Source organism: Poecilia reticulata, chromosome 16, assembly GCF_904066995.2.
Source record: "Poecilia reticulata chromosome 16, P_reticulata-male-v2, whole genome shotgun sequence".
NCBI lineage: Eukaryota > Metazoa > Chordata > Actinopteri > Cyprinodontiformes > Poeciliidae > Poecilia > Poecilia reticulata.
Genome location: NC_088845.1, coordinates 20,857,625 through 20,884,703, shown reverse-complemented (window position 1 = coordinate 20,884,703; position 27,079 = coordinate 20,857,625). Strand labels below are relative to the sequence as shown.

General features: G+C 39.4%; 1 protein-coding gene across 4 annotated transcripts in view; it reads right to left on the bottom strand.

Moving 5' to 3' along the window:
* Positions 1 to 27,079, bottom strand: part of ptprub (protein tyrosine phosphatase receptor type Ub) — a 228,206-nt gene that overhangs the window by 42,543 nt on the left and 158,584 nt on the right. For 2 of the 4 annotated variants that reach the window (XM_008432338.3, XM_008432339.3), the window contains exons 8-17: positions 26,591 to 26,908; positions 24,673 to 24,782; positions 21,761 to 21,962; positions 18,076 to 18,178; positions 17,731 to 17,998; positions 11,089 to 11,125; positions 5,626 to 5,764; positions 4,697 to 4,720; positions 3,456 to 3,604; positions 2,724 to 2,911 (exon numbers count right to left, since the gene is read on the bottom strand). In XM_008432338.3, the coding sequence (XP_008430560.1) occupies positions 2,724 to 2,911; positions 3,456 to 3,604; positions 4,697 to 4,720; positions 5,626 to 5,764; positions 11,089 to 11,125; positions 17,731 to 17,998; positions 18,076 to 18,178; positions 21,761 to 21,962; positions 24,673 to 24,782; positions 26,591 to 26,908 (1,538 nt within the window). The remainder of the gene's footprint in view (positions 1 to 2,723; positions 2,912 to 3,455; positions 3,605 to 4,696; positions 4,721 to 5,625; positions 5,765 to 11,088; positions 11,126 to 17,730; positions 17,999 to 18,075; positions 18,179 to 21,760; positions 21,963 to 24,672; positions 24,783 to 26,590; positions 26,909 to 27,079) is intronic. The other 2 variants (XM_008432340.3, XM_008432341.3) reach the window with 1 other exon arrangement.

Sequence of the window (27,079 nt, the reverse complement as noted above, 5' to 3'; positions counted from 1 at the left end):
CAGCGTTCCCAATCAAAGTCACACATATCTCCAAAAGCCTTCTTGGGACCGAACTAGGAAATGTTCAGGATGCTATAGTTTCCTGGTATCATCTGAAAACTGCTCAGAAAAAAAAAACAAAAAAAAAAAAAACTCCAGTTCCTTGAAATCTAAGATGATGAAGGAAGTGGATAATTTTCCAATGATATACAAGATGTGTAACTACCTACAGCAACTGACATCCATCAAGACTGTATCTAAAAGAGCAGAAGGAGAGCAGATATTGTTTTGGAATGATTTGTCTATAAATGGAGAGCTAAAACAGCATTAGATGAGTGGTGCCACAGCTACCCAATAGGAAAGCTGAGAGGTCTTTACTGTACTAATCCAACTCCAAGGCTTAGCTTAGGGTCATTGATCTAAAAGGTTTTTGAAATCAGCTTTGTGCCAAAATTGATGAGTCCAGGCATAGTGATTGAGTCCAGGCATGGTCATTTCAGATGGTCAGGTATAGTTTTTGCACCTGTTGCATATTTCACAACAACTCAACTGTAAGACAGAAAAGCTGTAAGGTCAGCCGCTTTTCTTCCTTACGGTCTCAAACTGCATTGTTTAGTTTACTGTATTGTAGTTTTGGATTTGTAAACTAGTTCTTGTGTCTATAACAGGACTGTAAAATCAGCCTGAACATCTGATATCTTCTATGGTGCTTCATGAACACAGTGTGCTCCCCAGTGCATGTTATGAGACTGTGACGGCTGTCATGGTGGCAGCACTTTGGCATCCTGGATGCAGCGAAGAAGAGAACTAGTAGTTTATTCATGATAGGACCAAAGACCTGCATGGCCTGGCCACACCTGGCATCCTTTTGTTTTGCAACTCTGTGCACTGTTGCGAATACTCTATAGGTTCCTGAAATTTCTCTGATTCTGACACAAAGCAGATCACAAAGCAGTTGGTGAGGGAGGAAATCCTTGTTCTATATACATTTCAAGCCATGCTTAGACCACCTGCACGTAGATAGCAGTATTTTCTGCACTCTACATTCTGCACTCTACACTCTACAATTGTCAATTGCTGCAACTAAGTTAATAAAAAAAGCATTTCAAATCCTGGGGGTGATCAACTTAGAGTGATCAGTAAAATTTTAATTTTGGCTTTTTCACAAAGTGGCATGCATGGCAGTGCACAGCAGTCTATAAAAAATTGATTCTTTCTCTTATTTTGCAAACAAGCTAATTAGGTGTTTTCCTGTCTACCACTGATGCTGGAGGCTCGGAAACCTCCCATATATCTGAGCCTCCCACTCTAGAGGAGGCTCAGAAATATGAGCTCTTTGTCCCTATAAATTTAGAAAGTTTGTAGGGTTCAGAAAATCACACATCATTTTACCTGCTGTGGTGTGAGTGTAGTGGGCTAGGCAAGAAAGCTGCAGGAAACAGAAGTATATGTCGAGTCTAAGGACATAAAAACAGCTTGCTTGTCTTGTCAATAAAATTAGGTTTTCCATATATGATTCAGAAATGTTTGAGTTTTTGTGGATGTCATGAAGGAGTCTTGACCTGGCGCAGAGTTTTAAAAGAAGACAATGAAGTGTCTCTTAAAAGCATCTGCTAATTATTGATGTAATAATTTGCTAACACAGCCATGAAAGTAAATTACAAATGCAGATAGAAGAAAAAGAAAATGTAAAGTAAGAGCCTCTAAAAAGAAAACAAATCAGTGGGTTACTTTAAAATGTCTATAGGAGTTTGTTTGTTTTTTACCTATTGAAAAAGGTTAGAAATAAGTTTATGCAGCATAATATACTATAAAAAAAATACTATCATTGTCAGAAAACAGATTTAAAAAATTGGCTACGATTTGTCCAGGAAGTACCCCGCCTCACACCCAATGACCACTGGAGATAGACCACATCACCCTGCCACCCTTCAGAGACAAATAGACAATCTGTGGGTGGATGGATGGATCTCTGACTAATATTTTGTAAAAATATTTAAAGAATTAAGTTAACAGTTTATGTAAATTTGCATTGCTTGTTTGTGTGGATGTAATAAAAGTAATATCATTTATACTGAAATATTAGAAAACACACCTATGATTTTAGATACAGACACTGGCACCGCATCTCTGAGTTACAGTGCGACACCCTAAAAACCAAACCTGACAAATGTTAGGACTAAGAGGGAAAAGTAGCAAATGGGTTTCTAAAACTGTGAAATTCCTATCCATGCTCCATCCATTCTCTGTAGCTACTCCTCGCCTGGATGCAGGGGAGCTGGAGTTTTTCCCAGCAGATGTTACACTGGACAGGCTACAAAAGCAAATACACATACATCCTCTAACTTTTATTAACATCTCAGATTTTATGTTTCTGTGTTGGTGTACCTGCTGTTCTCTGGTCGGTGTTTTTATCTTTGATTTTATTTCACAGCACTCCTGTCGGCTTTGCTGTTGTTTTTAAAGTGCTGGGGCATTTCATATTTTCCATAGCAGTCATGAGCAATGCACCAGCAGCAGTACGTTACAGTTCCTCTTCTGTCACACACACTGGAGGGAGTCTGGCAGTCAGTGTACGGTATATCACAAGCACATTTGGCATGCAGGCCAGAGACTTAAGGCATTAACCTCTAACCTTCCTGTGAGTGGAAGACTTGCTATACCTCCTGGGTCTCAGACACAGAGCTGTCTAAGTTGTTTTATAATGTCAGCGGGAGAACAGACTGTAACAGTGCCCCTTTCACCTCATATTCCTGTTTAAAGCCGTAGCCCTCGGCAGTCTTCATCTGGTTGATGTGCTGGAGGAGGTCGGCCACCCGGACTGCAGGATGGAGCTGTCCCGTGTGGTAGGGGGAGCCTTTACGTCCGCACTGGTGCCTCGGGGAGCCCCCTAGCAGGCTGCTGGCCTCGTTCACCGAACTACGAGCATCACCTAAAAAAGAAAAAAAAAAAAAGGCACAATGGCAGCTTTAGCAAGAATCTAAATCTCTAACATTCACAGAACAGGAGGGTTCCTGTAAAATATTTACCTGCTCTTAATTTGGACTGATTCACTAGGCAGAGGTCTAAAGTATGCCTGGTATCATTACCTTAAAAATACTGGAAGGCCAAAAAAAATAAAAAAAATTTAAAACTAAAATCACCAAAAATATTGTGTTTTTTTTTTTACCTACTCATAAAATAAACTAAGCTAGAACTATATTTATTAAACAAATAATCCAATTATTATTATTTTTTTTATTTTTTTTTAGGAATTTTAATCACAGAGTCAAAACTTCAAATGGTTTATGCATGTTTTCTCTCGTTACACAAAAGACTTCCAGTTTGCTCAATATTCTGGGGTCAAAAGGAAAAAAAAAACTGGAAAAATATTTGGTCTGTTATCAAACTGGATCTAGGTCAATCTGCATTTGAAAACTCTTACTGTATTTAATGTTTTAAGGCAGCTTGTGTGAACCAAAGTATAGCTGTCTTACTTCTTGTTCCGCATGTATGTGCGTCCATGAAGGACAGAGCCATTCTTTCGTCCTCCTGCAGGGTGCTCTGGTCAGTGAAACTGCGCTCCAAGGAGCCCATGTGGCTCTTCTCCTGCCGGTACGTAATAGGAGTCTTGTTTACCGGTTTCCTGATAACAAAAGAAGGTGGAGGGAAAGTTATTGTACAAGAGACACCAGATATGAACAACAGAAGAAAACACAGAACAAAGGAAACTTATTTTGTAAGAAACAACCTTTGGAGTTACAACATGAAGATACAAGCTGAAAAGGTAGCAGGATAATCGATAAATGAAATACGCAAAGACCTTGGAAAAGTATGGACTACTTTACATTTGGTCACATTAAAACCACAAACTATAACGTAAATTTTTTGTCATTTATGTGACAGAGCAACACAAAGTGGTGTCTCAATATAAAGTGGAAGGAAAATGATACATGGCTTGTATTTGTATTTAGCTCTCCTCAGTCAAGTCTCTCCGAAACCGACAGTATTTTGGTGTATGTCTATTTTTTTTGTTGATTCCTCTTTGCCAAAGAGCTCAGTCTCAGTCAGTCTGCAGAGTGACTTTGAACAGAAGTCTTTAAGTCTTGTCACAGATTCTCAACTGAATTTGCTTTGATCTAAGCCATTTTGTTGTATCCCGCCTTTACGTATGTTCAGAGTGATTGTCCTATTGAAAGGTTCCAGCCAAAAAGTTACATTTTATTCTCATCTGACGAGATGTTCCAGGTGTTCTCCACACTGTGTGGCAAACTGCTTCTCAGGCTATCTTGCAACAATGCCTGTCTTTATTTCAGTCGTTAATAAAGACCAGATCTGTTGAGTGACTGATCTCGCCAGAGTTACCTTTGTCCTCTTGGATGTCAAACATTTGAAGCGTTTACAGAACAGCTGTATTTATAAAAAGTTTCAATTACACATGAGTTGATTCTGATTTCTTAGCTTAGGTTAATTAGGCGCAACAACTTTTGAAAGTTGTTTTCCTTCCATTTTACCCCCGCCCCGCTCCCAAGAAAAAAATCCCAACAAAAATGCATTGCAATTTTTGTTATAATGTGACAAAACAAAGAGATGCTCAAGGGGTATTCAAAGCACTGTATTTTAAATACGAAAAAAAAAGAAAAATACTGGGTTGAATTTCCCCTTCAACTGATGACTGACAAGCAGGAGCTCAAGCGTGTAAATGATGAATCAGTAAATGAGAGGTGGAGACACTTACGGATAATAAGAGTAGTGGTCCCTTCTGGCAAGAGCGCAGCAAAGGGAGGGTGGTGGGGAAGGAAAATCAAGAGAAAGAAGATATGTAAGATGAAAGCGATGCCAGCTGAGGGCAGAATGCATTGATTACAGTGAAAATAAAGAGTCCAGCTGTGCAGGTGGCCATATGACACATGCGAGCAGTTCAAGCAGCAGCTGGCAGATCAAACACACGGCGAGGCGGACAAACTTTCAATCGACTCGTTTTCTGGCCGTCGCGTTGCACTGGGCCACGTAGCTTCCCGTCACAGCCAATCTGGCAATCAATTCTCTGGGACAAAAACTACAGAGGCTCAGGAGCCAGTGTCCAGAATAGCAGCGACTTCAATATTACCAAAAATGCTGTGTCAGCCTTTTGAATGGTGAACAAGCAGTTCCCACTCCTTCTGTGCAGAGCTCTGCTCCTTATTGATATTTCTTTTTTCCTATCGGGCACTTTGACTTAGAAAAAAAACTGAAGGTGCAGTTATCTAAGTAGAAGAGCTAAAGGTGGATATAATTTACTCATGGGATCATTGGCTAATAATCTCAGAAGGGACACCTTTCCTCTCCCAATTGCCATCTCATTTAAGGGTCAGGCCTCTTCTCGGTGTGCGTAATTAAGTGGTTAATTGAATTGCATCCGCCTTTAATTAAATACTTCACACTCAGATGGGCTCTGCGCATGTGAGCTGTTTGCTCCCTCTGGGGCGGGAAAACAACGCAGCGTTGCTTGTTGGTCCTGCTCTTCCCTAGAAAGCGTGACCTTTAGCAAAGTTCAGCAAGTGCACAGAAGGTAGTCGCTGAGCTCTTTTTAAACAACAAAATGAAGAGATGCGGCAGATGCGGCATGACTGAGCAAAATGAGGCGTGTTTGTCTTGCATGGAACAAGTCATATAGGAGTCATTTACCCTTTCTTAATGATGATGATAACAGCGCCGAGCAGGAGGATCAGGATCACCAGGCCTCCAACGCACACGCCGAGGATCAGCCCCATCTCTTCAGAGTGCTGAGACACCTCCAGAGCTCTCTGGTGATCCTTGCAGGCGACTGGAAGCGAGAACATAAAAGCAAAGAAACAACAAGAAGGCATAAGGTAAGATTTGGAAGAAACACTCTCACGAGGCTGTCATTTATGGATGTCTTTTGTTGGGGGAAAAAAAAAAAAAAGGAAGCGTATTTTCCAACAATCCAAATTGGTCTCTTCGTCTTAGTGATCACTTCCTGTGAAAATAATTAACAAAAAATGAAATGCCTTCAGTATAGTAGACAATGCAACAAACCTGGCATTTCTACAGAAATACACAATTCTGAAAAATATTTCAACTATAACTTATTATTTTAAATTTTGTATCCAAAGATCCAGGTTTATTGTTTTTTTTTTGTGTGTGTGTGCCATTTTGATCAATAGTTGTTAAAAAGAGATTTCTCAAAATAGTTAGTTTTTCTTGGTTTCGGTTGCTTTTTAACTTATTTTCTGTCAACAGAACAACTTTGAGCAGTGACAAAAAAAAAAAAAAACCTAAACACATGATTAAATCAGTGCTGTATCTATTAAAAACAATTACTTTTAAAAATGTGTCATTGCTTTTATTTGACTAAATAGGTGATTTGCTCTCACTAGGAAAGAATACTATTGTCTACTGTATAGTCATAAGAGTCCATCTTAATAAATTGGAATATTATAAAAATATAAATCTCATTCATTAATTCACATTAATATTATTATGTTAGTTTTTTTGTGTTTCTCATAAAAAATGAACATAAAGACAATTGGAAAAAGGGTATTTTTACAGAGAAACGTCGCTCTGCTGAGAGGGATGTTCATACTCTGCACAGTATCCACACTCTGTGGACTTGTCTTGTAATTTACTGCATCAGTGCGGTGTAGCATGGAGTTTCTCTGCCTCTGGCTCCGCTGAAATGTTTTGAAAGCCCCGATTGCTTTAATAGTGGGCTTCAGCTTGCCTCGACATCGTTACTTACATTTTCTATTGGGTTTAGGTCAATGTTGTTTAGGCCAACAACTAACAGTGATAAAACACTCTTAAAGCCAGGAATTAGTACTGTTGGCAGTGTGGGCAGGGACAAACTCCTGCTACACTGACTTTACACCAGATAGAACGCAGGGGGCCAACATCAAAACTACTGCTGATTGCTGACCTCAAGCAAATCGGATTCTGTGGCTCCCCACTGTCCCTTGCAACTCTGAGGTGTTGATTTCTACATGGAATTAAAAATGAACTTTTTTCCAAAAGAAGGAATTTAAATTGCTGAGCAGCAGACCACTACTTATTCTCCTTGGCCAATGTGAGATGCTTCTGATTTAATCTCCTCTGGTTCTGGCTTAGCACAAGGAATATGGCCGTTGTAGCTCATGTCCTGTTTACATCTCTAGCTGCAGTCCACCTAATGTGACTCTTCCCAAAGTTTTGAATGAGCTTTGCAGCACAGTTCACTTTAGCCTGTGGTGGCCACTGTTTCTGCAACACTTTTTCCTTCCACTCAACTTTCTATTATTATAGTTGGGTACATAACTCTGAAAATGGCAAAGAAATCACCTTTTCTGGTTTACTCTCTGAAAGAAATATGTCATTGGTTACCGGCTGGTCCTGTTTTTCTCAAGATCGCATCGGCCCTAACATGACCATAACGAAACATCTCTGTATAGCTGAGGTGCGAAACATACAATGAAACTTTAAAGGTGACTTTTAAGCAGAAAATGAATTAAATATAGCATTCCCAGTCAAAATAATCTACTCAGGCCTGCAGCATAATCTCAAGGTGCCCTGGTGTCTCTTAGCCAATAAAAAGGTCATTATCATAATAGCAGGTTATTCATTTCTCTACCGTAAAGCTTCATACTTATGTAAATGGAGCTGAGCAGAGGGGCTGCCTTTGTCTTGTTATAGGGGCCCACTGATCTAGTTTTTTTTTTTCCTCCTCCCTACTGCCAGCCTGTCCTCCAGGCTTTGACAGCCCTGAAACCAGCCCTTCTGATCCCATTGGAACAGCTCAAACTATCTGGAGAGCAGGAGAAAGTCAGAGCACGCCTGGGGATAGAGTGCTATCTCACAGTGTGCTGAGGGGGGGAAATCAGATCTAGGGCAGGGACAATGAAAATACAGCCATCCTTTAGCCCAACTATCAGCAGCCAAGGGCAGTGCTTTTGAACCCTCATCCCAAATAAAGATGAAAGTAGTACAGAATCATTTCATTATTTTTCCGGGCTTTTAATAAGTGATGAGCGTCTGGCTTAGTGGAGTGGAGAAAATGAGCCACTGGTCTCATTTTAGGATAGCTTTTGTGTTGCCATGTTGCTCTGGATAGGTCTGTGTCCCATTTATTGATAAAGCATCTAACAGGTGTTTTTCCTATGCACCAGTGTTGGAAAGAGTTTTTTTTTTTTTTTTGGAAAACGTGGCTCCTGTAAACCAAAACACAAATAATTCATCCCATCAGAAAGCTGATCGATTTGAAAACTCCTCGCAGTAACATACTCTGTTTATTCCATTGTCTTTTCCTTTAATATTACTCCAATAAAGGGATATACCGGTTTAAGATTTAGATGAGGAGCTGAGGAAAATCAATTTCAGTTCCACAATGTTTTGGACAGATAAGGCTGTTTTGTCATATTTAGCTTCAAAATTTCCATTAAGCCAAACAGGAGCATGAAATAGATTTCCACATGAATCCAAGCACCTTCCTGCTGCCCCGTGGTGGAAATTGGCACTTAGAAAAGAAATGGAAGTCTATTGTTGTGTTGTGCCTGCCAGAGGATCCTTAATTAAACTGTCACCTGGAAGTTGAAATGTAATCTCCAGCTCTGTTATCCAAGCCAGAATCATTTGCCTCCACTTTACTGGTGATGGGCTGCTTGATAATAATGGCTCAGGACCTGATAATGCGGAGGCTATGTTAATGGTCGAGAAATCATTGAAAGCCAAAAAAAAAAAAGAAAAAACTCCTGGAGCACCTTAGAACTGGAAATAAGCTGGAGCTTTCACGATTATAGCATGTTGGATTAATTTAGAAAGTAATGCTGGCAATAATTTTACTAAATTTGCAATTTGCTCTGAGACCATTAGTCCTATATTTCTAAAGGATACAGCATACCAATCATTTCTGTGGAGCAGCCTGAAATGAAAAGCCAACACTTCTCACATACAAAGTATAAAGTAAATACACTCAAAAATTTCAATATTTTCCCATGTAATACATTTTCAATGTTATGCATAGTTTATTTCATCCATACATCCAACTGAATACTGTAAATTGATATCTACTTCATCATTGGATATCACGGTGAGTTACTGTTAACTGGCTGAAAAATAGCAAAGGCAAAATTGTTGTGATTTAAAAGATTTAAGGGGCTGCACAGTGGCGCAGTTGGTAGAGCTGTTGCCTTGCAGCAAGAAGGTTCTGGGTTCGATTCCCGGCCCCGGTCTTTCTGCATGGAGTTTGCATGTTCTCCCTGTGTATGTGTGGGTTTTCTCCGGGTACTCCGGTTTCCTCCCACAGTCCAAAAAACATGACTGTCAGGTTAATTGGCCTCTCCAAATTGCCCCTAGGTGTGAGTGTGTGTGTGTGCATGTTTGTTTGTCCTGTGTGTCTCAGACTGGCAACCTGCCCAGGGTGTACCCTGCCTCTCGCCCGGAACGTTAGCTGGAGATGGGCACCAGCAACCCTCCCGACCCCACTAAGGGACAAGGGTGTAAAGAAAATGGATGGATAAAAGATTTAAGCACCATGACAATAATGAGAAAGTTTAGTTTTGATCGATAAAACGGTATTTTGTTATATGGTTTCAATTACCAAAAAGAGAATAAAATATGTCTGTTTACAAATAACCTTCTCCAGTTGCATGTATCCCGATCTATCATTCAAATGAGAAATACGTGTTTAGTATAGAAAGAGTAGTAAATGTGGAAATGCATTTTATGAACTTCAAGTATGTTTTGTTTTGGTGCCTTGTAAGATTATTCATCCATTATTCAACTAAATCGCATTCTGTCACAATAAAACCACAAAATTCTATTTATTTTGTTGGGATTTAATGGGTCAGACTGAAATAAATGGCACATGATTGCAGAGTGAAACAAAAAGGATGCCTGCTTTCTTTCTTTTTTTGACAAAAAAGATGACTGCACAGTGCAGCATACTCTTGTGTTCCGTTCCTTTTTATTCTGATTGTTTAAAAAATTTATTGCAACCATTTTTCTTCATACCATTTCCTTTATGTCATAGATTTGATGATGAAATGGTTAGTCTAGTCATTTTGTACTTGGCCTTCAGTGATGTGAGCCTTGACTTGGACTTGCTCAGACTAAAATGCAAAGCATCGGCCTACATGCAACCCCAGGAAATCAGCTAAATCCTAAGAGTGCAGTACTCATCTTGCTTTTAGGTTATGTTCTCTTCTGTTTCCCGTCTTTTTATAAAAAAAATTTTAATATCTTGCTGCACCACTGTTTTTTTTCCCTTCTTTTTCAGCATTTTGTGTCAAAAAAAGGCATGAGGCCTTCAGTTCAGCGTTCAGTTCTTTGCTGTAAGAAAGCATAATTAGCTGATGCCCGACTGAGTAGTGAGAGGCAGATGGAGTGAGAGCCGAGCTTTGCCTTTTGGCTTTATGCTTGAGGAGAGCCTCATCTCTCGTAATGTAGCCACAAAAGGAGTCCTTCTCAAAAAAAAAAAAAAAAAGAAAACGAAAAAAGAGACAACCCTCTAAATCAATTGACTTACAAGGCTCCGCTTACTGTTGCAGCACTGATAACTATAAATACATGACTTTTATTCGCCATGATATGACAGCGTACTGTGGCACAGAGACTCTCCTGCCATCAGGACTTAGAGTCAATTTTTCTGCCCTTTTCATGTCTCTTTGAATCAAAACATGGAGGTGCAGAGGAGGAAGAGAAGGAGGGGGGCAGCACTTTCTTGTACTGATAGGCCAAGGTAGCTCCATCTGGAAGTTTTGATCTGGAGAACCCTTTTGGATGCACCGAGGTCAGAGCTCTCTGATGTAGCTATCTGGTGGGCTGCTGATGAGAACAAAGAGACTGGTTTGATGTGGTGTATCCCACTGTCTGCCCCCAAACAGGCAGGATGAAAGCCTGACCTCTAATCCCTCCCTGCTCGTTGCCCTTTTCTCTGGGGCCCACTGCTGAACAACAAGAAACCATCAGAGAAAATATGTCCGGATCCAAACCTTTGTACTTAAGAAAAGGGTAAACAACGGTGTAGCACACACGTAAAGTACACTGCATCTTCATGGTTTGTTCATGGCTTTTCATGCCAAGATACACTGGCTTGCTAAAAGGTAAAAAGAATTAGCGTATAAGATTTGCAAGTTTAGAGAAAACTTTTTGAATTACCTTTGCGAGCGATGCGGATGCAGTTAATTCTGGATTCCTGAAATGCAAAGAAAACACAGCTGTCAGTGGAGAGGCGTCACTTAGCATTTTACATGATAAACAAATGATAGAAGAAAGTAGGACGGCATAAATCACATCGCTGAGAGTATGACGAAAGATAAAGACTAATTAATTGACATGAATGTGTGTTTCATCCAAAGGCAAGTAAACATAGCAGACAATACTGATCCTGATATGAAGTAAAAGTGCAAATTATCAAACAATATTAAAGTAAAATATCTAGAACCTGAGAGCTGTGGTGAAGTGTGTAAAGAAGATCATAGGGCTTTTTTTTCACTGAGGGAGAAAAGATGGGAGCTGAAATAAAGAAAGTGTAATTAAAAGGAGGGTTTCAGACCAGTGCCCCACGATGAAAACGAATTAATTTTATTCAGATTTCATCTGATGACATCTCAGCGTTATGAAAAGGACCTTTGTCAAATAACTCTAATGAGATCCAAGACTGTAATCCAATTCCATCCTGCACACCCCCATGGAGGAGATTTATTATCAAATTTACATTTACAGATGCCAATTAAGGCACTATGGGACAATTATAGCAATTTTTGCCTATTTGGATTTTCTTAAACTCTGGTTAAATTGCTATTTTAAATTGCCATTGCTGATGGTCACTTCAAACATGCTTATAATTCAGCATTTTAATCTGCACGCCTACAGCCACATGCTGCCATGCTGAGAGCCAGAAGTTTACATTCACTCATCATTGCTGTCAATGTCACTTTTACTTTAAGCTTTGAAATATTGAGTTTGAACTATTTTGTGGTCTGGAAAGACCAAATGATACACACATTTAATAAACTTTGAAAACAACAATCAGTTGCACAAGCTTTATTTTTTTCTTACAGATTTTCTGCCATCCACATAAAAGATAAAAAACAAATAAACTCAGGGTTTTAAAAATTTTCAGGTGAGCTTGCTTTATTTATCAAAAAACAAAGCGATCAACATGAGCAAGAAAAATGCTTTCTATGACTCAATTTGCACCAACGGTGGTGGTAGCATCATTCTGAGGGCCTGGTTTACTGGGGTTTACTTTGTAAAATAAATATTAACAAATTGCCAAATACCAAGTCAAAACTATGGAGTTTGTAAATGGACGTGGTTTAGGTTAATTGTCTTAAGGGCCTTTCAATAAAACATTCACGAAAGTAAACACACAATTAAATTTGTATGTATAATTCTGACTCACTAGTGAAGAGAAAGAATAAATGAAAACTTCTGCACACAGGTCTTGTTTTTAATACTCACTACAGACATTTCAATCTTAAAAAAATGGCACAACTGAATAACAACACGCCCAAAATGACATTCTTTGCCATGATGAGTGTAAGAAAATGTTGTATCACATCTGTGTGTACTCTACCTGGCTCTTACATTTTCAGCACAGCAAAACATATGACTTTTTAAAAGGTTTTTGAAGAGTAGGTACTGAGTTTTATTGCATGATATTGCTCAATGTGACTTTGTGATTCACCAGAGAATAATTCATGTAATTCAAAATGTTAAAATAGCCTCATTATCTTCCATTTATACTGACAGTTCTATTTGTGTGAGACTGGATGCACTCCTGCTCAAGATCTCAGGATCGGAGAAAACGTTAAACGTTTATGCACTTCACGCATCTGAAACATGACCATGTTTTAAGCTGACCTTCAAAACACAAAAAGAAGAAACATGTCTTAATTGATCAAATGACAGGAGCAAATTCATAGTCATCTTGTCAAAAAGGCAATGATGGCGCTAATTTAGGTCTTCATAATTTCGCAATCTTAAGATTTGTTTATCTGCCATTACATCTCCAAAGGACTGCTTTAAAATGCACATGTAGTGATAAATTATGCTGCAGTTTATTTACATTTAAAACCAAACAGAATTGAGCAAAGTATTTTATACATTATGGTGAAAAAAGAAACGTTACGGAAAGAATAAGCATTTACTTTTCAAAGTTAAACATTTCAAGCATGAATAGAAATTCTCAGGCCCCAGAGTTAGTATTTGCATTTAAAATCGTTGAAGCTTCTGTGACATATTTCAAAATCCCTTAATTTCTACAAATTAATAACCCTTTTAATTAATAATAATAATTCATTTTGTTCTTTGAAACTGCAACACTGAGCAGCTGACTTTGAGCTTTCAGTGCTTAATTATATAAAACAGTTTTCTTTTTCTTTCTTTTAAGAAAATAAAAACTGAAACTGATTCATCTAATTCTGCCTCCAAAGCAGCTGAGATCAGTCATACATTTAGTTATTACAAGCTTTGGCCAACTAAGATACATACATTGTCAGCCGTTTGCTGCAGTAAACAAATAAGCTATTGTGATGGATGGAGACACATTCAGTAAAATGGGCACCTAAATCAATGCGCCAGAGCTCAGCAGAAGAGTAAACTGCCAAGGTCCAGACTCTCAAACATACATCACATGTCTCTGTGCGCAGTGCCAGTCATGCCAGAGGGGCTGCTGATTCCTGGCAGTTCTAAATACAAAACACAAATGCCAGAGCACAACACAGGGCTCCACAGCACACGGTTTGTGTATGTGTGTGTGTGTGTCAGTGGGTAAAGCTGCAAAATAATAGTTTAAGCGTTACAGATTGTGATGGTGTGACCTACAAAGCAACAGTCTGTTATTGTTGTGAGCGATCAATTGCAGCAATTACACAAGCTTGACAGCTACTATGAGATAATAGTGGGGATGAAGTTCCAAATATTCTGGGTCAAATGCAACCAATGAAACTACTTGCAACACCACTGGTCTTTAAGAGGATTCACTGCGGCGTTTGGCCTCCATAAAGGTAAACAACAAAAAAGGACACACACACACACAAACACTGAATTAATGAGTGCAATTAAGGGGCCTGACAATTCATCTTGAATTTTAATGAAAAGGTTCAGACACAAAGACCTGAAGTGATTATTAAATCTGACATGTCAAAACAACAGTAGCGCACAGAACGCTGGATCAGAAATCAATTGTAGAAGATTTACACATTATTTTTTATGATGTTTCATTTTTAAATCAGGACCTCTGCTGCTGCAAGCAACTAACTGTCCGGTGGAAAACAGAGATGCACTGAAACTGATCAAAAACCTAGCTTTTATGATTTGCGAATGCACCATATCTAAGTTCTAACAGGTCTCGTTGGGATGGAAGTTGTTGCTGCAGAAAAGCGGCTTGGCACACAAAGCTGATAGTTTCAGTCTGTTACTGTTTTCTTACTATAACAAACATACCAGTATTAGTTTGAAATGTAATTTTTTGTTTTCATATTTTTTTTGTTTTAAATTAATAAAATGTCTTTTCACTGCAGAGCTGTAAAACTGAATTATATTTCCCACAATACAAAAATTGACTGATGACAAAATGGATTCTTAAGACTCTTGTATAGCTACAATAAATAAACTAAGGCTTCAGTTTATTACAAATATACGTTGTAGAAACACATGCATATTTTGTGAAATATTGCACTTGACAAATAGTCAAATAGTATAAAGTTCTTTAGAGTTCCGTTTATTTTTGTTTTAACACAATACTGACTATTAGTCTTCATGGCATTACTAGATATTTAGTAGGTGATAGTACAAATCAGAACTGGCTAAAATCTGTCGACAGACCAACTTTAAAAAAAAATCTTATCAGTTAATGTCATAAGAAAATGTAATTATAAATATTTTTTAAATATACATTGGCCAATGCGTGAGGTGAAGCTTTTTATCCAACAAATTCAAAACTGGAAGTTAGTTTAACCTGGATTTTGTGGGTGCAGTGCAGTGTGAAAGGCCTGTTTAGTTACACCTGGAGGATCAGCAGAAAGATCCAAAACAACAGCAGCCATTAAGCAATTGCTGGGACATTCCTGGTCCAAACAGACTCCATGAGCCAAACATCACCATCTGGCTTTAATAGACTGTTTCAGAAACACTCGAATGTGACTGCTGTCAGATCACTATGTGAGGTGAAAAATGATGGCTCTCAAATGTTAATAACACTATTATCAGACAAAAGTACCATGGTGCATGATTGGCTGGTTTGTTAGTAGTCTAATTGCCCGGCTTACATGCTTTCTGAATCCATTTTACTTTGTGAATTTGTCACTTTTTTTTTTTATTACTGCAGTTCATTTTGTTTGCAGGCTTGCTGTGACATGTCGCCATTTATTTCCTTCTGTAACTTATAGGACAAGTAACAACCTGTTCTGTATACTTTCACTTCCATAAACCCTAAAACTTTGGAATGGCTTCTCTTATTGGGAGGGAAATCATGAATTTTTACCTTTTTATTGAACACACATGCGTGCGTGTGTGTGTGTGTGTGTGTGGGGGGGTGTGTGTGTGCGTAGGTGGGTGTGCGTGTGTGTGTGTTTTGTTCCGTACAGAGGATTGCTTCAGACCAACAAGAGCAAGATTTCAGCACTGAATGAAACTGTACGTTGCAGGATTTGAAACACTGGAGACAATGTTGGCTGTATGATTTGGCACCATGGGTCAAGAATGCTGGCCCCTCGCCAGGCCAAACAAAACATAATCCCATCCGCTGGTAAAGCCAGGCGTCCCCAGTCTAATCCCATGCTTAGCAGGCTAGTTTTGTGAAGTGCTCACACTGCACTCTCCTCCATGTGCTTCTCCACTGAGTTGGAAACAGATGATACTGGAAGGGATGAGCCACCCAGCTCTATTTGTGGGACTTTATATTCCATACTCGACTCAAAAAGGAAAATATGGGAACCATCAACAGACGAGACTCAAGTAGCCAAACTGATACAAATAAAAAGTTATTTACTGCGTCGTTTCTCTGCTGCAGTCGCGGCCAAAGGTTTTGGCAGTGACACATGTCACTTTTCAAATTCAACTGATTTAGTTGAGACGGTGACAGTTCACTCTGTTTTCAGATTATAGTGGAGAAAGAGGAGATGGATCTTAAATAATTACAAAGACATTTATTATCCCAAACAAAAAACACCATAGAATGAAAAAAATAGTTTTGTTTACATTTAGACTAAATTATAATCTAAATTAGCTTCACTTCAGCATTACGAGACCAACTAAACCCATCCCCACATTTAATTAGCAGACTGATTTTTCTACAGGAGTGTGAGATGGGCTTAAAATCACAGACATCCCAACCTAATTTCAGGGATCAATGTTCTCAAATGATTGGTATCAGGAGTACCTGACAAATCTCCACCTACAGTACCTTTTGTTGGTCTCCTGTCTGTGATTTAGCAATGACAAAATATGTTTTGTGTATGGCTTAGAAAACTTTGCTATGCTTTGCATACAAGATTTTGTTGAACAGATGGGTTTTCTGTTCAGACTCACACCTCCACTTGATCCCCTCACCCCACACTTGATTGCGCCCCTCAGTGTCTCTTGGCACCGCCAACTTTGGTGTAATTTTTCAAAACTTGGCGGGCCGCATTGTGCTTTAACATTGGGTTTAGTTCCACTTTAATGAGTCTGACTAGTATCAAGGACATGAAATCAGGAATCAGTTCTGCCAACAGTGACACAAAATACAGGATTACTTCTCATCAATGGGAATGGGCTTCCTCACTGTTCTCTCAAAGAACGTGCTCATGAATAAAGTGTGGGAGGTAAAGAGCGAATTCCTTCAAAATTTCAGACAATATGTTATGACCACATACCATTGGTAAAGTGGTTTAAAGCTTATTGACATTTCGGACCTGAAACCAGGAAACTTAACCCAGTTCGTCTGTAGTTAGCGTTCCTAAAATATACAGGAAAAAGAACTCCAACAAATTGAGACCTACACCAAGCACTGATATGCAAGTCACAACGAGTCAGTGTTTGGCACAGACTTTGAACAGAAAAGGTGAAGCCCTGTAACTTTTTGCAAAAATTATATGAGCGAATAAATGTATAAAAATGTGAAATGTTTAACTGTTCTTCAGCACAGCATAGAAAGAAAGTAAATTTTCAAAAGATGTTAAAGTGACATAACTCTTTACTGCCTTGCAGCAAACACCTTTGTCCATCACAGTCAAGTTTCATAGACTACACATGTTAAAACACCAGCTTTCTACCTCTGTTTCTCTGCACCTTCACCCAATTATGTTTAAGTAATTGCCTTACAAAGGTAGGAACTTATTCTGTGATGAAATCTAGACAGGTAATGTGGCATACCCCGAGGGACGTCTAGAGTATTTGTCTGCTATAAAACAATGATGCAGGGAAGCAGCACTGAATTGGAACTGAAAAGTGCCTGGACTTTAGATAATTCCAACTAGTCAGAGGTCCTCTTTTCTGAATGCACATAATTCCCTTTTCAGAAATTTTTTGTTTCTGAAGAATCGAAAAACAGAGGGATGTAAACATTTGCAGCCTATTTTCAGACCAACAATTTCTCTAACAGCACAAATAATAATTTGGGGCGTTGTGATCTCAGACAATGCCAAGTGCCCTGCAGCTTTAACCACATAATTAGAGCTGCAAAAAAAAAACGAAAAACAGACTTACTCAAAAAGGCCCTTCAATGGAATAGCTTTAAACACTTATGCTTACAGGTTGGTGATCAAATACTGTCAGATCTGCAACATCTCTGGCCGGAGTTTCATCACTCACCCCTTTGAAGTTGCTCATTGCCTGGAAATAGACCAGGTAGCTTTTGCGCGGGTCCAGTGGGGTGTTCCAGTAGCCATTGTATGTGTGGTTGTCTCCGACAGTGAAGGCCTCTGGCAGGCTGCTGGGTGGCAGCTCGGCTGCGTAGTAGTGCGGCGTGCCTCGCGCCTGAGCCTCACCGTGAGACATGGGCAACGGGAAGCACTCCTGAAGCCCCAACTCCCTCTTCACTTTCTTCACAGTTTCCTCTTCAACCACTACCTGGTATGTGCTGGGAACAGAGTGGATATGAAACTTTAATAGACCATGGTATTAAAAGCACGACATGTTCGTTTGAGGTGATCTTACCTGACCGGCGCTCCTCTGCCCTGCGCAGGGCGCAGCACCACAGTAATTGTATGATCTGTCTCACTCAGAGGTGACGGCATGTCTCCATAATCAAATGTAGGAGCTGGAAGCACACATAGCAGACACATTTAGGGTTTGGGTCTCAAAGACAACACATGCAGTCCCTATTTTTTAGAGATTTTATGTGAGAGACCAAGAGAAAGTCTATAACTGAAAAAAAGTGAAGTGCATGCATGGAAAGTGTGGACTTGCCAATTTTGCACATTTTTTTTTTTTTTTTTAATGAACATCACATTTCTATTGAGGAGACTTCAATAATCCCAAATTAAAGTAAATGCAGAAAATTGCCTTCAAAAATCACAATAAACAGTCAACATGTGTGATTTAATCTCAGTTTAAATGCCGTATATTCAAGAACAAACACCGCAACACAGACATAAAACCAGGCCACTATTAAAACTGTGGAGAAGTTTAAAACGGTTTAAAGAGGTCTTGAAATAGCTCTGAACATCCCACATTACACTATTTTATCTGCCACCTGAGAAGAATGGCAGAATTACAAAAGTACCAAGACATGGCATTTTACCTAAACCAACAGGCCGAGCAAGGAGAATATTAATATGAGGAGCAGCCAAGAGGCCCATGGTTACTTTGGAAGCAGCTGCAGAGATTCACAGCTCAGATGAGAGAATCTGCAGACAGGAGCCAGGAGCACCATTAGTCTTGCTTTCCAAAAATCTGCTCTCCATGGAAGGGTTACAATATGGGACCCATTGTAAAAGGAAAGTTATAATGTGCTCCTTTTGCTGCAAATATTTAGGAGACACAGCAAATGTGTGGAGGAAGTTTGTCTGATCAGATGAGGATATAAGTAGTCAAAACACTATGTATAGCAGAAAACTAACACTACACATCAATCCTGAACCTTTCCTAAAATAAAATATGATGGTGGCGACATCATGTTATCCAGGTGTTTTTCTTCAGCAGGGACAAGGAAACTGGTTAGAGTTAATAGGAAAATGGACTAAATTAATTACAGGGGAATCCTGTAACCAAAGCAGATGATTTGAGACCGGGGCAAAGGGTTACATTAAAGCAGGACAACTTCCCTAAAAATACCGTCTGCGCTACAATGAAATGGTTTGGATCAAAGTAAATTTATGTGTTAGAATGGCCAAGGCAAAGACTTAACTCACCTATTTTACAAATAAGAATAGGCAAAAATATACTCTCCAGATCCGTAAAAGACCTGCCACTATGACTGCAGCAAAAGATAGCTCTGTAATTATTCATTTTGGGGGGCTGAATACTTTTTCAAGACTTATCCTCAGAAGAATTGAAAATCCTGTTTGGCTTTTCTCCTCATTCATAAGTATGCATCATTTTGTGTTGACCTATAACACAAAATCCAATTTAAATGCATTTAAGTTTCAGGTAGGTGACAAAATGTAAGAAAATCACGAGGGTATGAATACTACTGCAAGGTGCCGTAGAAGCAAATAAACTTGCCTTCACATTGCTCATTAAGGCAGTACTAATTCAACTGCACCTTCGACGTTTCACAACAACGACAATGATTTAGATTAGTAGTAGCAGAATGCCTACTCCTTTTTAGCATGGAGACACAACATTTATATAACACCAAACACCCACAATCTCATTTCAAGCACGATACTCGAATTCCCCTTCCAGTTGTCTTGGACACCGCGCCAATTAAAAATCACAGGAGTGAGGCTAAATTGAATGGCTTTCTCATTTGAAGGGATTTGGCTAAAGTCGCGCTCCTCCCCAGAGATGTTGTGGCACATTTCTCTTTAATATCAGCAGTCAATTAGTAAGGGGGAAGCAGAGCAAACTATTCATGAAGCATAGATAATTATCGAATTAAAAGGCAGTTTGCTAATACTGCGGCAGAATAGAGCTGACATCAATTACGGGCGGCGGCTTTAAAGAAAAACGGGTGTGTGTGTTTGTTGATGCTAAGGGAGCATGGCAGAAAAAAACGGTTTGAAGCCTGCTGCCAGGTCCAGTCTGTCTGAAGAATATTAGTGCATCAGCCACAGCGACGCACACCGCTGAATGTATAAGTGCGCCGGCCAGTGAGGAAATGTGTGCAGTCAGGTATTGTGAGGTGGGGTGTTGTTTAGAGATGCTGACAGTAGTGGCTGCTGAAGGTGTTCAGTGTTTGCTAGCTGTCAGCGCAGATTTAGGAGACGCTCAGCGTAAGTGAATGTTCTGCACTGTGGGCCGCTGAAGCCGGAAGATGATGATCTGCAAAGACTTTTGAAGTCTATCCGTGGTCTGGATTGGTGCCAAAAGTCTCTCTCGTAAGCATCCAACAGGCCAGAGTGGCGGGTTTAATCTATAACACACAACCTGAACCTACCTGTGAAGAGATATGGGCTAAAAAAAGAAAGGGAGGGCAAAACAGCAGGACTGCGGTGAGCTCCTCTGAGATGTAATCCCACTCTTTAGCTGTAGCGCAAATGCATCATCAAAAGGAAACGGCAACAGAAAGGCTGAAATCCTACCACTAGTAATAGGCTCAGAGACTCCTGGAAGTGACATTCAGGTCTCATGAATGTGTCTGTATTTTTCTTCATGCGCTGCACACAACATGCTTCCCTCTGAGGAGGTTCTCTGCCTTCTACGTGTTAATTTATATCCTGTGGACTGTGAGCTGACAGCGTCCGGCAAGTTTGGAGAAGTGATGAAATATGGCTCCTCCACTGTGGGAGCTGTAGTTTTACCTCAGTGAAGGAAAAACACAGAGGTCGAAAGAGACCAATCCCGAAATTCTTACATGATGGCTAAGAACTTTGTGCAGAATATAAAGGCTACAGGATGGATGTTGTTGAAGTCAATAAACAAAGTGTTTTATGGTGTACTGTCCATGACCTATCTAGTGAAACAAGACTGACGCAAACAACAATAATTTAAATAGGGCTCCGATCTAAGAGATACATTTAAAAAGTAGTGCAATATTCAACATTTTTACAACCATTTTTCTCCTGAAACATGTTTTCTTTCTGGATTCACAAAGCATTTTTCACTAATACATGGATTTCGCCTGGATTTCACCCGTGAAATCCAGGAGATGTGAGCAATTTACACCCGTTTCTTTCCATGCTGCAGTTGTCTGTTCAGAAATGATGCAGAAAGATGTTTTACCTGCGGTTTTTCATAATAGCTTTCCTGGGGTCATTGAGGTTCCTTTGCTTTATTTCATTTCTTTAATTAACCAACAATACCAATCTGTGTGCCTTCACCCTTTCTTGTGCTCCTCTTTTCTGGTGTTGAAATACTTCAAAAATTATATTTCGTTTTTTTCATCTAGTTAAGGAATTTTCTTTTTATGCACTGTAAATATAACAATTTTCACAGGAGGGAAAATATTAAAGAGAGACTTTAACTGCTGAAACTCAAATTTAAGCATTTTAAATGAATGGATAGCTAAATATGACGAGAACTGAAGTTAACGATGGCATTCAAATAAAAAATGAAGCCATAATATTTGTTGCATATCTCAAAAACTGATTGTAAGATGTCTTTTAAGTCCACAGTTTAAAATCGATTTATTTTTCATTTGTTGTCAACGGTGCAGGAAGCCAACAAAGTGCATGTACCAAGGTGTACATAACTTGTATGTTATGAAACAGGGAATTGGTGAAATTGGTGTCTGTACCTGAGATGTTGGTGGTGATTTCGGTGAGGGCAGTCTGGCCAAAGCCCTTTGCCGTTCGTGCTCGAACAGAGATCAGGTAAGTCGTTCCCGGGTGGAGGTTGGAGAACATATGGTACGTCTCATTCTTGAGCTTAGACACGGTTCGTCTGGGTCCTGGGACGTTTATGCCTGGATCAGACGACTCAGTGCTCTGGTAGCTGATCTGTTGGCAGGTGAGAAAACACAAGATGAGTTCATTTAATTGGATAAGAGCAAGTCACCTTGGCCCTGATTCTGAGCTGTGTTTGCAGACTTTGACAGATTTCATGTGAGACTATTAACTCACCCCTTGAAAGGCTCTATAGAAGTTACTCACTATGACTCACTCAATTAAGAAATAAATTAGCTTCTTAAATGGTTGTGCTGATTAGGCCGGTGCAGTTTATAATTTCACATGAATAAGACCTAATTGACATTGCCACTGTTAAGTTGCATGGGTTTAAGCAACGTGGTGGGATTTTTAATTTTTTTTTCAAAAAACTAATGCGAGCGATGAATGAGTGCTTGCCTAAGTAGCGCATTATTGAGGTCAAAAACTCTGGACACCCCACATTAAAAAGTATGCTCAAGTGTTTAAATCAGTGTTTATAAGTTCAATTAACTCTTGTTAACAAAATGCCACAGATCACCGTCCTTAAAAATAAAAAGTGTAATTTTACAGAAAGTTTTTCTTCAAGAGGTTTCTTGCCTCGCATGTGCCTGGCGGAGAGCTTCCACTTGAACTGTTTGAAAGAGACAAGAGAGCTAAATGATGTGGCCTGCCTGCAATTAGGGTGAGGATATTAGGACGTACATCAGAACTGAAGAAGGTCCTCTTAATTTAAAGAAACGAACATGAGCAGACATTATGAACTGGGTGTGCCTACATCACACGCTGAGGGTACCTCCCAACCTCTCTCTAATCAGAATGCTTGCTCATGCCTCCTTGTTGTTGCAATATAATTGTTACCTATTAGAAATTAAGCAAACAGAAAAGGGACACTGAGGAGAAAAGGATGGAAGATGATTGGCAGAACGGCGATGGAGGTTTGCAGAGTGAAGGGCGGCCGATGGCGTTCAAGACCTTGTGGTCAATGATTCAGTCTAAGAGTAATGAAGATTATTTCTCACAACTTTCTCTGTCAGGTCACAGTGATCCTCACGAGAAAGTCCAAACATCTGGTGCAGAAATCACTTTATTTGTCAACCTAGGGGTCTGATTAAATAAAGTCCTTGCACAAGAGGTCAAGAAAGGAACCATTGCTGTGAGGATCGGTAAGCAGACCTACTGATTGCTTACCACAGACAGAGAGTGTACAGTAAATACAAAATCATTACCTAGCTAAATGGAAGCCCCACAGCTAAAACAAATGTGTGTGAGTTATTGATTAAGAGTGCCAGCCTCTGTTCCAATGGGACAAGTGCAATGTTAAGCCGAAGCCTGTGTGCAAGGTCAGCGAGCGTATCCAGCCCTTACTGCTATTTTTGTTAGTACGGACACAGTGAACCGTGCACTGAAAGGGGGCACCAGTGGAAGATTTTAGTGATTAAGCACGCAGTGTACTGAATCTGCTTTGTGCCAGCGATACTGAAAATGACTCAGTAAATGGACAGGGGGGTATTTTTCACCCCAGGGAAACAAAAACACTACAAGAACTGGCACATTTCGGTTTCCAGGAAATAACAGATATTTTCTGCTCTGGTATCGGCTCCTCCGTTTGAACGAGTGCAAATTTGGACTACATTTGTTTTTGGAGTATTAGCTTTTGAGAATTAGAAGCAGCCTAACATTAGAGTTTGGGAAGTTCCTAAAAGAACATCAGCAACACACTGTACCTGCATATGTTAAAAATCAGAGTTTTCCTTAAAAAAAACAAAAAAACAAAAACAGACTCTTTCTCAAGCATCTGCCTGTTAAAACCTAAAGCAGGAGTCTTCAAATCCAGGCCTCTGGGGCCAATGTCTTTGCTTCAACCCATCTGAATCAAATAATGAGGTCACTCTGGAGAACTTGACTGCATACTGAGTAGGTAATTCAGCCATTTGATTCAAGAGCGCTAGACCAGGGGCACATCTAAAAGCCGCAGGACACCGGCCCTTGAAATCTGAATTTGAAGACCCCTGACTTAAAGGTTAAATGTTTGTTTGTCTCTCGATATCAGTACCCCTCAACATGCTCACTAATCAAACAGCACATATCTGATATTTCTGGAGATACATAGAGAGATTGAGGTTGATCAGATTCAGATGATTTCACGCTTGACCAACTCTCGAACACCAATTCATGCAGGGGATCCAAGAAATTATACAACATCATATAATAGGAGCCTAAACATATTACAGGAAAAATAGTATGTTTAATTATTTTGCGTTTCTTTTAATTTTGGAGTTTTAGCCAAAGATCTATAAAGGAGAACAAAATATGATTAATTTCGTACAGTGACACAAGATACATCAAGCGTGAATTTGTTGTCCTAAATAAATTGCTTGTGAAGTCTTAATATAAATTTTGAAGTGTCTTTCTTTATCAGCACATGGAATAGCAAAGAATAAACAGCAGTGCATAATATCACTAAGTAATGATCATAAACCTGAGATTATATTGGTTTTTCAAAATAAAGTTCAAAGAGATTCTTCAAACTAGATTCCTTGGATTTTGTGGGCTCAATGCTTCTGAAATAAGACTCAAAACTCCTCACAGACTTTGTTTCCTCATGAATAAAATTAATTAAAAATAGAATTTTATACTTTTGACCCCAAAACTTTTAGTGTAAAATATATATTACTGCGCATTTGTTATGTAAAAATGAAGCATACCGCTTCACTCCATGTGTGTCTGTGCTGTTCTATGAACTATGTCAGTTAATCTAACAGAAGTGTCTCCATGGGCTCACCTCATACTGCGTAATTAGGCCGTTGGGCTCGACAGGCTCCTCCCACTTCAGGAAGATCATGTCATCCAGAGGGGTGAAGGTGAGCGACTCTGGCGCTATGCCTCCGGGAACTACGGGAAATTGTCAGAGCAAACATTTGTCAGGGAAATTGAAGTGCTGATCCCACGATGAGCCTGTCGTGTCAATATCACCAGAGTGAATGTCACAGTGGCTCAGAACAAAGAGCCACAAGAGAAACTCACTACCAGAGAGCAGACAGGCAGAAAAGATCTAATAAGGACACTTTTAATACATAAACCGCATGAAGGATTTATCTGCAACACACATGAGAAGAAAACTTTCCACAAAGTATCATAATTCCATAGCAATCTTCCATGAAACTTTAAATATATTTGTGAATATATCACCCACTTGCTTGGAAATTTGATTTTGACATGAATGTAAATGATTGAATATTTAAGTGGGAGCCATTTTCTGGGTTGTACAGTTGCAGGCCGTGTCTTCATAGTCTGTGTACAGAGGAGCACTGCTAGATTCAGGCCTGAGGCTAAAGCAAGAGCAAAACAGCTGAGCTGTCTCTTTGAATTCAGATAAAAGTTGCTTACTAAGACTTTGGCAAAAAGCTCTCATAATTGGCATGCTCTGTATTAAAATATATATAGATATCGTTATCCTAACAGCTAAAAATACAAAAAAAAAAACACTTGCTTTAAAATTGCATGTGGATCGCTGTCTGTGTCTTTATCTCATTGTAAGAAATCTTGTTTGTTTAGATTTTTTTTTTCATGGGAGAATTGATTTTTCTCTCCACCACCATGCAGACGATATGCCACTGCAGATAGAAGATAAGAGGCATGAAATTCTTTCTCAAGATTGTCCTCGTTTTCTCCTTTACATCTCAGTCTGAAAATAAAACGTCTTTTGTGACACTTATTCAGGGTCGCTCAGATCAGACACATGCATAACAACTCCACTGTACAAAACCGCTTTATGTTAAATTCACCCTAAATGAAACCGGCTGACATACAGTATGGAGCTGTTTCACAACAGATTTATATTCACAGAGATATACTTTAAAAGAGCTTCTTAAGGACTTCACACACCCCTAAAGTCAAATATTTCAGTGCTGGAAATTCTCCACTTTAACATTTCCTGTGATAACATTTAAAGAAATAGATTCTTATTCTTCATGTAACAAATACTTCACTAAAGACTAAGTCTGTTAACATCTGGCTTTCAAAATGACTAAATGACAGGTTGTGGCAATTCGAACTTCTACATAAGTGCTGCAAAATAATTTATTAGCAGATAAACCAATAGCAAAACTACTTCCTACCACAGTAAACTGCATGTTAAACATACATTTTATTAACAATAAATATTTACTTTCTGCAAAAATTGTAAATTAAGACGGACACACGCATGCGCACGCACACGCACACATGCACACACACATTCCCTAAATACAATATAAAACACTAGAGACACTAATTTAAGATGCTAAAGAGACTTGCAGGTAACAAATACATGATCAGTTTAACTATGTTTAAGTAGAAAAACCTTTTTAACCTGAACTGTACCATCACATATAAGTAATGGTGTTTATTGTGCGCATAATATAAATGAATATGTACATATAATGGCAAATTAATTAGAGACCATACAACATATGACCTCTAATTGCCCGTGTATGAACTATAAAGAAATTATAGAGTTCAACATATGCAGCCATGTATCTGCAATCAAAACCAGCTTTCAAAAATAATGCAGTTAAACAGACTGAAACGTTAAGCGTAAAGCATACCAATAAATTTGAAACCCTAAACTTGTTCAATCGCTTCCCGAAATGTCATTTCGTTGCTTCCAGTTTTCAGATTGTGTCCTAATAAGTGCAGCTTAACCTCCATCAGATACTTACTGTCCTCCTCAGTCTGAAAGCTGACCTCTCTGCTCTCCTTCTTCCCCTCCGGGTTTGCCAGCGACAGACGTACGTGAACGCCATGGTACGGCGGCAGATCACGAAGTGTGAAGCGGGAGGCATTGTGCTCCACTGCCAGGCATTCGCGTATAGTGGTGTTGTGGCCTCCGCCGCCTCCTGCCATTGTGTAGCGGTAGCACAAGGACACTGAGTAGGTATGGCAGCGTGTCAGGTTGAACGCCAGATTCTCCCACTGCAGGGACAGTTGCCTGGACTGGATATCTGTGGCGACGAGGCCTCGCAGCGGACGCATGGGCTCTGAGAGAAATAAAAGAAGGTAATGAAGAAACAGAAAGTGGGAAAGAAAGTCCTGAAGGCTCACCAACTTTCAGAAAGTGTAAAAAGAAAAAGAAATCTGACTAATATTTATGGACCACCTCAGCAGTTTCTCTCATCCGTGCTGCCATATTGCCCGGCCACAACACAGAG